This window comes from Herpailurus yagouaroundi, unplaced genomic scaffold, assembly GCF_014898765.1.
Source record: "Herpailurus yagouaroundi ecotype Mexico unplaced genomic scaffold, PumYag 139, whole genome shotgun sequence".
Lineage (NCBI taxonomy): Eukaryota > Metazoa > Chordata > Mammalia > Carnivora > Felidae > Herpailurus > Herpailurus yagouaroundi.
Genome location: NW_024412394.1, coordinates 629,385 through 640,780, shown reverse-complemented (window position 1 = coordinate 640,780; position 11,396 = coordinate 629,385). Strand labels below are relative to the sequence as shown.

Here is an 11,396-nt window from a genome sequence, read left to right as displayed (position 1 = left end):
CATAATGGCTGGGCAGAGGAAGCGCAAGAAGAGCGAGGCGCTGATCAGCCTGTCAGCGATGTCCTCCCGGCCCCGCTCTGCGCAGCGCAGCCGCCAAGATGCAAACACCTCCTTCAGCTCCCTCGGGAACACGCTGAGGGGAAGGGGTGGGGAGACAGAGAGAAAGAGAAAGAAAGAGAGAGACCGGGACTGAGCCCCAGAGACCCTCAGCTTCCAGGGAACATGCTGAGGGGGGTGGTAGGAGGTGAGGGTGTGGAAACAGAGTGGGGGAGAGACAGGGAGGGAGGGGCTGCAGGAGGAAGACGGGAGGCTGCTGGAAGAAGAGGGCTATGGCAGAGGGAACAGACAGATCAGGGAAAGAGAAATGGAGGGGGAGAGAAGGTGAGGGGAGAGAGACATGCGGGAGAGAGACGGAGGGCGTATGAGAGAGACGAGGAGAGGAGTAGAAGAAAAACAGACACCAGGGAGAGACAGAGATGGGAGAGAGATGGAGGGTCACTTGAGGTACAGGGAGCTCGGACCCCCCAACTCTTCTGGATTCCAGGGAAATGGGGATGGAGGTGCCCCTGCGTGACCCCCATTGCCCACAATGGCTCAGCTCACTCCCCACCTCCCCGTCCCACTTCAGTGTCCCACTGACACCTTAACCCCCCCCCCCAACTTGTGTAGTGTAAAGCAGAGCTCACCATCGCCCCCACACCTCCAACTGGCTCCTCCTCCTGACTTCCCCAGTTCTGTCAATGAGACCACAGGTCTCAAACACCAGCCCCGTGGCCTCTTGAGTCATCCTTGACTCCCCACAGACAAGCTCCCTTCTTTGTAATCAGCTGAAGGCTCCGGCTGATCCTTTCCTCAGTGAGTCCTTCACAGCGGCCCCTCTCTCCCTTTCCTGCCACCGTCCCGATCCACTGACAATCACCTCCAACTAGCCTGGACTCCGTTCTCCCTACCCCACTCACTCCCTGCACCCCACGCCACTTAAGGATTAATCTTCTCAATCATGATACTTCTTGGCACTAGCACCACTAATGGCATCCGTGACCTACCAATGAACTCAAACTCTTAGCCTGGCAGCTGAGGACTTCCAGATTCTAACTCCAACTCCCATGTCCAGACCTCTTCTCCTTCCACTCTCCATTAGGAGCCATGTGCTCCATTAAACCTGGCCTAACTGCTGGCCTCCGAAAGCTCCCGGGCCCTCACCTTCATGCATGTGCCCCTCCCATGGCATTCTCCCAGAATGTCTTCTTTGCCCATCAAATCCACACATCAGAACCTAACCCAGTCTTCAAAGCCCAGCCCCGGGCGGGGGGGGGGGGGTACCTCCTTCACGAAGCCTTCCCAGCTTATCTCAATCAAACCTCCACTTTCTCTGGCCTTATGTTGCCTGGGGGGAGGGAACCTTCCTTGGCACTTAACACACAGTACAACTGTTCCGTAGCTTTCTGTGTATCTAACCTGTCCCTCTAAGGGCAGGGGCCAGGCCTCAATCTTCTGTCTGCCTGCCTTACAGCCCCAAGCACGCCGCTTCGCCCATAACCAGTATTCAGTCCTCTTTGCGGATGGACAGATGGATGAACAGATGAACACACGACCCCAGCCCCGGCCCCCACCCAGCGTTCCCAGTCTCACCAGTGGGAGTTGACCACCTTGCACAGGGCCAACTCACAGCACATCCGCAGGTTGGCCTGGTGCTCTGCCAGGCTGGACGCCGTGCACTTGATAGGGTCCACCTCGCAGTTCTCCTCCGACTCATACAGAGCACGGATGAATTCCCCTGGGGTGGGGGCACAACAGAGGGTGGTCATACTTGCCAAGGGCAGGGATGGGGGCTGCCTGGGTTGGGGAATCTCGGAATCCCATGGTTGGAGGCTGGAGTCCGGGGACTCGAGGCTTGGAAGCATTCAAGCTGAGGAAGGGTGACTTGGGGCCTGGGGTAGCCAGGTTTAGGGTTGCGAGGCACGTGTGGCAGGTTTGGGAAGAAGACCTGAGACTAGGTCGTACCGATGGCATCCTTGAGGTATTTCTGACCAATCAGTCTCATGTACTCTTCTATGGCTTTAGTGGCGAGCGTGTTCTCGCGGAATATGAGGTGCTCCCGTTCCATGAACCGGTCTACCTCGGACATGGCCATGTCTGAAAGGAAGTCCTGAGGCCCGGGAAAATCCAAGGGTCAGCCTCCGTACAACCCGAGCTCATTCTGAAGACATTAGTGCCCTATCCTTACTATCCCCCTCTCCCAAGCGAGTGCCTACTCCCAGGTTACCTATTCCTGGGGGCACAACACTCACCTTGGCCTTGCCCGTACTCTGCAGAATGTGAACCAGTGCACTGGCAACCTCCTCCTTGCCCTTGACATTCAGGGCGGGCTCCAATACGGCACACAGCATCCGGTAGTGGTTGGTGACGTACTCTGCAAACTCCTTATACAGCTCCATGGGCAGGATACTCATCGTCTGGTAGCGTGCTTTCAGCCGCACAGCTGGGCAGCCTCCTTTGCCCTTGCCCCCTGAGCCGCTCCCTGAGCCCCCGCCCCCTCCTGAACCCCCCATGCCCCCGGAGCCCCCACTGCCTGTCGGCAGGGTCACGGGGTACCACTGCTCTGTGAAGTGGCGCCCAGCTAGGGTGGCCACGGGCACAGTCACCAGGCCAACGTAGCCCGCCTTGTCCTTCTTGCGCTTTTTGTCTGAGTCACGGTACAGATGTAGCCGCAGGGCGCGGACAGCCGGTAGGTTGTTAAACTCAAAGTGCTCGCCCCAGAAGACGGTGTCCCCTGAGGCCGACCGGGGCTTGGAGGTGGTGCGGGCATACAGCATATCATCCAGGCAGAGCTCGCAGTAGTACCGCTTCTTGGGGGGTAGCTCCCGAGCCTCTATGATCCACAGCTTCAACACATTGTCCACCCGTCGGCTGTTGTCCTGGTGGGGTGGGGTGGGCATGGCGGATAAAGGGGAAGGGAGAGAGAGACAGAGACACCAAAAGGGGAGAGACAGTGAGAAAGTGACAGACAGTCTCTGAGATAGCAATCGGAAGGCTGAGAGTACGTGTACTGGGTTGACTAGTATCCTGCTTCCAAAATTCATGTCCACTTGAAACCTATAAACGTGACCTTAACTGGGAAAAGGGTCCACTTAATATGGGTCCACCTTAATATGGGTCCCTTAAAAGGGTCCACCTTAATATGAGGTACACTCATATTAAGATGTGTTCATGCTAGATTAGAGCGGGCTCTAAATCCAATGCCTCATATCTGTATGGAGAGAGATTTAGAGACCAGAAACACACGGAGGCAGAAATTGGACAGGTGCGGCTGTAAGTCAAGGAATGCCAAAGATTGTTGGCAACCCCAGGAGCTAAAAGGCAAGAAAGAAAAAAAGAAAACCAAAGAGGCAGGGAAAGATTCTCCCTTAGAGCTTCAGAGGAAACAAAGTTCTGCCAACACCTTGATTTTAGACTTTTAGTCTCCCAAACTGTTAAGGAATGAACTTCTTTTGTTTTAAGTGACCTAATTGGTGGTAATTAGTTACGGCAGCCCTAGAAAACGAATGCAGATGGTAGCTCATACACCAGACAACAGAATCAGCATTGGGAAAATTTTCAAAAGCTAGAATAATAAACCAAAAATAAGGTGGAATTTGAAGGGAAGAACTGGGGAGTCCTCCAAAGACAATCAGAAGTTGATTGCAAAAACAGAAAAAGTGAGCTGCATAAATACAGGATGGGGGAGGCTACATGTAGCATGAAAGGGCCTTGAGGATACAATGGACCACAAGGTCATAGTGAAGCCCGGGAGATGTCACAGTCACAGTAAGAAGAAAGCATGGCGTTCGGACTCTGCACGCGTTAGACTGTATCCAGCAAGTAGGGTCTAATTAAGGACAATGAAAAACAAGGGCCCCCTGGAGGAGGGTCACCAGGACTGTGGGCTCACTGGAAACTGGGATTCGAGAATAGCTGAGGGAACTGGGAGCATGTCTCCTGGGAAAGAGAAGCCTTGGGAAGAACATAGACTGTAGAATTTCTGAGCCAGAGGGGACTTTAGAGGTCATCGAATCCCCATCTAAACCCCATTCCCACCAGCTCTATGGAGAGGAAACTGAGGTCTAGAGACTTGGCTAGCTGACAACTGTAGCTGTGCAGGAACGCTGCAGGCAGGGGCTAGGCGACCACTGCCAGGGTGTTGGTGGGGCGTTGCTGCCCCCAGGGAAGACAAATCGGCTTTGGAAGTCTGTGACTTCTATGGCAAAGAAACATCACAAGGTAGGAGGAATGGTAAAAAGACATGGGGGGACTGAGAAACAAGTGGGGGTCACCTCCTGCTCACCCAGATCCCCTCCTCTCCAAGCCTCCCTTTCCTTTAGAGCTCATCTTGCCCCCTAGGCCCCCGGCTTCCCCCGTGGCTTGACCTTTGCCTTGCCCATGCTGTCTGGGTCTCCTTTACTCCCGATACCTTGTTGGGTTTTACTGCCCGTTGTAGGTTCTCGATCCATTTGTCCCTCTCGGCGGCAGAACGACAGGCAAAACATTTTGTCCCTGAAGACGTTGTTACCTAGAGAGGGATGGGGGTTGAGATGGGGCTCCAGAGGGGAGGTGACTCCTAAGACTGGAGACTCCATCACTGTGTCTTCCTCCCTGGCCTGCCCTCCTTTCTTTCAACCCCAGAGGTTTCTGTTTCCTCACCATCCCCACCTGTGCCACCTTCGTCAGGCCTCCGTGCCCTCACCCTCCATCACTCCTGCCCTCCTCAGTCCGTGAGACCCAGTACCTCAAAACAGAACTCCTGGCCCAGGATGGAGCTGTGCACTGGCTTGATAATGGAATCTTCATCCAAGTTGAGCTCCAAGGCCTCGGCCGCACTGCTAGGGCTCAGCAAAGACTCGTGCGAGTGTGACTCCTTGAAGCTCTGCATCAGCCGGGCCCTGGCAGGGAAGGGTCCGATGACAGGGTCAGGGCCCCACTCTTCTTACACACCCAGGGGCTAGCTCTAGGGTAGGGACCTGGGGAAAGAGTCCCCTGAGCCCCCTTCCCACACAGACACAGACAGAAAGACATGAGGAAAATGAGAGAAGCCAGGACCCTTTAAGAAACTCCTAGCCCGCAATTCACACCTAAGGGGTTGTGAGGACTGGGGACACCTGGAAATACCTCAACCCAGAAATGGACCATGGCAGAAAGGAAAACAAAAACAAAAACAAAGAGAACAGGTGGGTGTGGGGCACTTTTAGGTGACCCACCCCCACCCCCCAAATCAGAGCCTCAATATCAGGGGGAAAAGTAGGAGTAAAGAACCAGAAATACAAAGAAAATGTTTATTTGGGCCTGGCACACAGCTAGTACCTAAAAAACATGTAATGATTCAAAGAATGAATGAATGAATGAAAGCAGAGGACAAGTTTTAGCAGAATCAGAGGAAGGAGGGAGGGGAAATCACAAGCAATAGGAGAAAGCTGTGGGCAGAGAAGTGAGAAGGAAGAGATTGAAAATGGGGCCTGGGGAAGAGGAGGAGGTAGGGCAGGAGGGAGAAGGGGGAGGCCAAGCCACGTGCGGAAAGACCGATGATGGAAGAAGATGAGGAGCAGCTGGGAAGACGGGCGTGGGAACAGAGGTGGGGGACAAGCAGGGACCACACCAGAGAGCAGAAGGTAAAGGGGACCGAGGGAATGGAGGACGTGGCACACAACACAGAGGGATGGGATAGTGAACGGCTGGGAGATGGCTAGGGGAGGAAGAGTGGAGAGCAGCGGGAAAGCGGGAGGGAGAGCTCGGGTGTGGGAGCCTCCATGAGGCTATTTATAGCAGCCCCGTCATCTTGGGCTCCTTTGCCGTCAGCGCGACGCTCCCCCGGCCCCCCGCCCCCGCGGCCCGGGATACCCTGCCCCCACCCCCCCCCCCCCACCCCCCCACCCCCCCGCCAGGCCCAAATCCAGCTCTGGTGACATAGGAGGGGGGTAGGGGAAGGTGTGACTCACCTATCCCAACCTCTCTACCTGCCCAATCCTGGGGGCGGCCAGACATGGGGGGAAAGGGAGGACAGGGTTCTCCCTGGGGAGAGACTGGGTGAGGGGGAAACCCAAAGAGGGACCCCAAGAGGCAGACAACAGAAGCAAATATCAGATCTCCTGCAACCCCAGTCTCAGAGACAGTGCCCCCTGGACTTCTCAGAGGGATTTCTGCCTCATACTTCATTCCATGATTAACCCTACAGCTTCCCCTCCCAGTTCTGTCAACCTGCATACCTGTGTAAGCCTCCCCTTTCTGTCAGGCTTTCTGCTGCCCTTCCCTCATCCATCAGTATCTGCCAGCCCCAGCCCCACTCCAACTGCTGCCATTCCCTCACACCCTTCTCCTAGATCACACTGCTCCCTCTCCTACCAACCCACCACCCCTTCCCTGGATTCCTTCAGTGTTTCCCAGGCTCCCAGGCTCCATTACTCCTCCTCTGTCCCGTACAGCTCCTTCGATCCGGGGATGGAGCCCATCCTTCTGGTGACCAGGAGAGTCCCTCCTTGGCCTCACCTTCATTCTCTTCCTGCCTCTCAGCTTGTCCTCTCCCTGCACCGTGCCTCTCTCCTGCTTCCTCTTCTCCATTCTGTCCCTTGTCCCATAACATCTCTCAACCAATTCACCAATCCACGGCCTTCATTCTCTGCACCTAGATAGCCTCCTTCCCTCCAATCTCACCCAAGAGTCCCCTATGCTGCATCCAGCTCATCCCGCCCACTCCAGCCCCTGTACCGGTCATGGTCAGCACTTCGGAAGCGAGGCAGGATCTGGCGGAAGCTGCTGGTCCGGTCAAGTTTGGGTTGTGACTTCGTGCGTTTGATGGAGCTTTTTAGCCTCCGGCTCAGGAAGCCTTGCTGGGGTGGGGGGGAAATGGGGAGAGGGGTGGATTGGGGCAGGGTCAGTTCTACCTACTCACCCCTCAGCTGGTAGAGTCCCTGGATGAAAGTGGGATGGGGGGGGCGGTAAAAGGGAAGTCTCTAGAGATGAGGAAATGGAGATAGGAGCCCTGCTACCAATTTTTCTTCCCTTGCTCCCAACGGGTGCAAGCATACACACACACACACACACACACACACACACACACACACACACACACACAAACACACCAGCTTGGAGAAGGTGGGAGGGCTGGTCTGAGAAGCAGGGGGACAGAGCCAAGGAGGGGGAAACCAAAGAGGTGGGGAGAGGCGCGCGCAAGAGTGAGTGTGCGCGCGCTTTCTCTCTCTCTCTCCCTCCTGCCCCCTTTCTCAGAATCCTGGGGCTCCAGCTGGGGCTAGAGAGGAGGGGACCCAGCTGAGCCACATCTGGCTGGTGCCTTCACTCACCGAGGGCCGGAAGGGCGCAGCGGGGGCGGCCTCCATGCTGTACTGCTTCCCCCCTGGGACGCTCTTCCTCCTCGAGCGACCCAAGTGGTATTCTGGAGGGGGATAAAGAGCCAGAAGGGAAGTTGGGGAGGGGTTGCTGTTAGCCCAGGTTTCCAACTCTGGCCCCAGCCCATTTGCCCACCTCCCTCTGCCCCTCAGCTCCAGCCTCACCTACCCCCCGGAAAGCAGCAGGAAGAGCAGCGGCGGCTGAGAGGCTGACGGCGGGAAGGAGGGGGTAAAGAACCCGAGCCGGAGCCCCCCGAGGGGGATGGGGTGGGAGGCCTTAGGCCCATGACTGGGACTGGCAGTCAGCAGAAGGACATGGCTGAGAGGGTCAGTAAAACCCCAGTGGTAAAAGGACACCAAAGATCCACAGAAGCTAGGTCCTTGGTGCCCACCCCCCCAGGAAGGGGCTAGCTGGGGGGGGGCAGTTGGGTTAAAGGTCATTGCCCATAAGGCAGGCTTTCCTCTCCCCTCAGCTGGGCACATCTTCCACCTGCCCCCCTCTCCTGGAACCCCTGTCTGTCTGGACAGCCAGGGCTGCCTCCCATGACCCCCTCCCTGGTCTGGAGGGGGAAGTCTTAGAAGCGACCTGTGAGGAGTGGCAGGGGAAGAAGCCTGGGGACAGAAAATTCAAGGAAGGGGCAGATGGGAGGGGGAGGGGGAGGGGAGAAGGGCAGGTTCCACGTGCACTGCAGTGGCAGGGACTCAGGAGGGAAGGGGGGTGGGGAAGAGGAAAAGAGAAGAATGCAGGGGAGTGGGCAGGGAGTGGGGAGGATGAGCAGTGGAGGTTCAGGGGACTCCCAAGTGAGGGTAGGGAGAAGAGGAGGAGGGGAAGAGAATGCGGATGAAGCTCGGACTGCCACGAGTCTAGAGGGGTGGCAGCTCAGAGGAAGGAAGCTGGGGCTCTGCTGCCAGGGAATTTAGAGGGGCCAAGGGGCTAGAGGAGAATGAAAGTGGGGGGATGCCAAGCTCCGGCTCCAGCTCCAGAATGGCTGCCCAGGCCTGGGCTCCCCCCCTCAGCCCCACAGTCACCACTGCAGCCAATGGGGGGGCAGGTGCTGCATCAGGGGCGGGGCTATCATCTCCACGGCAACAAGAAGCTACAGGCTGGGGGGGGGGGGGGGAACCGGAAGAGCTGCCTGTTAACCCTCTAGGTTCCAGAACAAGGGAGGGCCACAGCTACATTTCACTGTCTGCTTCCAGAATTGCAAATCACCAGCAATCTACCCTAGAATCAGTCTTCAGTTTCCCTTTGCCTCCAAAGCCCAGGTGTTAGAAAGTCTGCCCACAAAAATGCGGACACCATGACACAGGAACCCTTGTCAGACCCTTGGGAACATGTGTGTAGAGGACAGAAACATACACTGAGCTGTGTGGGTACGTGTATATAACCACAATACAAAAAATAGGGATCTAGGTGCTTATGAGACATACACACAACTGTGAGCACAGGGGTGCCACAGATCCACGTTCTGAGACCTTGGGACCCACATACCCCACGGGATACATGCTTAGACATATGTGAACACTGCAACAGGGGAGTACACATTTGGACCCAGACACCCACATGAGAGCTGCTGGTGTGGACCTGTGGCCCCAGTCCCTTGGGAATCATGTGGGCAGCACATTACAGAATTAGACATTTAACCCTCACACACACACACACACACACACACACACACACACACACACACGGAAGTCAGTTTAACCTCTAAGATACATGCTTGAGTATACCATGATCCCAACCACAGCAAGGTATCCTGGTACCCCAAAAGCAAAAACATCCTTCATTCACATGGGAAGTATGACCACATCCACTCTGTCTCAGGACAACCCCTTCTTCTCCCCCAGCCCTTCCCTGACTCCAACACAGGCATCAGTGATTGCTCTCACAATAAACAAAAACAAGGAGCAAACGCATTATTTATCCTTCTGAGGGCACACTCAACAATGCATCCAAGGGTATCTTTTTCCTAGTCTCTGCATTTCTCAGGTATGGCTGCCTCACTTCCATTCCAAGGAACCAAACTCAGCCACTACTTTCATATGCAGGCTCCTTTAATAAGGCACAAAGACTAACTTGAAATCCACTAAAATTTTGCTTTGGAACTAAAGAATTGACAGGCAGAGAACAAATTTGCTAATTGGTTCTCTTGGTTCTTGGAAGTAATATCACCTCATGCATATTATCAGGAGCTGAGATCTATGAACTCACACATAAGTCACAGGTACGGGTAAACCACGTACGCATACGCTTACAAAGACTTTCACTACCGCAAGAAAGAAAACCACAAAGAAAAATGAAACAAAGTGACAGAAACACAGGACATTCTGCTATTAATGCTGCATGCAATGACATGTACAGGAAACACAGCACATACCCGTGTACACACACAGAGCAAACCTGGTAAGTGTACACTGCGATCCTGGGTCTCCAGGTCCCATCCCTGCACGATGTATACACGCATGCACACACATAACAGCCACCTACACACACCCGTAACACAGGCATTGTGCACACACCCACACATGTACACACCCTGTGTACACACACAATTGCACTCTCACACATACACAGCGAGGGCTTGGACTCCCGCCTCTCCAATCTCTCTAATCTTGCCATCACCCACAGAATCTCTCCCTGCCCTCCCAATGTCCCACATCCCTAACCTTCCCTTTGGCCTTTCTTCCTTGTCCTACCCAGCTGGCAACTCTTGAGGGGAGCCAAGGAGAAAGGTTGCCAGAGCAGGATGAGGAACAGAGCTGGACAGAGCAGCGAAATGGGGGGCAAAACTGAGCAGGGGACAGGAAGCTCTAATGACAGCACCTGCAGTGACAGGCCTCACTGTGAGCCAGCCTCTATGCCTGAGTGGCCATCTCTCATCCAACCAAGCCTGATCCTATACAACCTACATGAACCAGTGTCCTCTCTCTCATCTTGCCCCTTTCTTCTCTCAAGAGATAGCTTTACCAAAAGGCCTCTTTCCTCCTCCTGCCCCTCCTCCCCAGCTCCCAGACCCCTTCTCCCTCCATCCAGTTCCCCATCTTAAGCTTTCTTATCCTCTTTTCTCCTCAATCTGGCTCCAAGATCTCCCACATTCCCTTTCTCCAGCCATTCTTTCCCTCTTAGCCAAGCCTCTCTCATTCTTCACCTCCCTTCTCCCCACTTTTCCACTTTCTCCCCACTCCTTTCTTTTTCAGCTTTTCAATCCCCACTCCTAGACACACCAGGGGCTCACACCTGCCTAGCTCAAAGGTGTTTCGTACATAGTAGGATGCCAAGAAGCCCACTCACACACACTCACTCCCTTCCCCCACTTGCACACCACCCACATCCAGACACACCCTGGACACCCGTGCTGGGATTGACACAGATACCCAGGCCAATGATGGAACACATGCAAAGACACACACCTGCCACCAGGGACAGGGAAAATCCTGCTCATGCAGCCACACATCCCTACACACAGGAGACTGACTGGAGGTGAGCCCCAGCCAGAGAGAGACATGCGTGTTCAGGGTCGGAGGTGACATGTACCAGTATGACCAGTGGCCGGCCCAGCAGTCTCCTAGGCAGGAACCAGACAGAGGCACGATGAGACAGGACAAGCTTGCACACGGCCAGCTGCACATGTGTGCATGAGGAACTGGGCCCCGGGTACACATGGCATCGACACACAGGGGACACGAGCATGGACACGAACACATACACGGACACGCGGGCTGCCGTGTCCACCAAGGGGCTCCGAGATCACCCCGCACCGGCCTCCCCCGCGTGCTCGCGACCCTGGCCCCCCCGAGGCCGGTCCCCGACCCCCCACCTCCGCTGCCCCCCTCCAGTTACCATAACTCCCCCCACTCGGAAGATGCAGCGAGAACATGCGGAGGGAGCAGCTGCCGCCGCCGCCGCCGCCGCCGCGGCTTCCCCACCCCCTCCCGCGCCCACGCACACGCGCGCCCCCGCCCCCACGCGCGCTCCTCGTCCGCCCGGCCCCGCCCTTACCTCGCACCGCCCCCTGGGGGGGG

General features: G+C 55.7%; 1 protein-coding gene across 1 annotated transcript in view; it reads right to left on the bottom strand.

The window, feature by feature from the left end:
* Positions 1 to 11,396, bottom strand: part of SYNGAP1 (synaptic Ras GTPase activating protein 1) — a 31,809-nt gene that overhangs the window by 11,916 nt on the left and 8,497 nt on the right. Inside the window, exons 4-11 of the mRNA XM_040473111.1 lie at positions 7,329 to 7,420; positions 6,736 to 6,857; positions 4,766 to 4,919; positions 4,451 to 4,549; positions 2,292 to 2,918; positions 2,005 to 2,149; positions 1,633 to 1,777; positions 1 to 133 (exon numbers count right to left, since the gene is read on the bottom strand). Of these exons, the coding sequence (XP_040329045.1) occupies positions 1 to 133; positions 1,633 to 1,777; positions 2,005 to 2,149; positions 2,292 to 2,918; positions 4,451 to 4,549; positions 4,766 to 4,919; positions 6,736 to 6,857; positions 7,329 to 7,420 (1,517 nt within the window). The remainder of the gene's footprint in view (positions 134 to 1,632; positions 1,778 to 2,004; positions 2,150 to 2,291; positions 2,919 to 4,450; positions 4,550 to 4,765; positions 4,920 to 6,735; positions 6,858 to 7,328; positions 7,421 to 11,396) is intronic.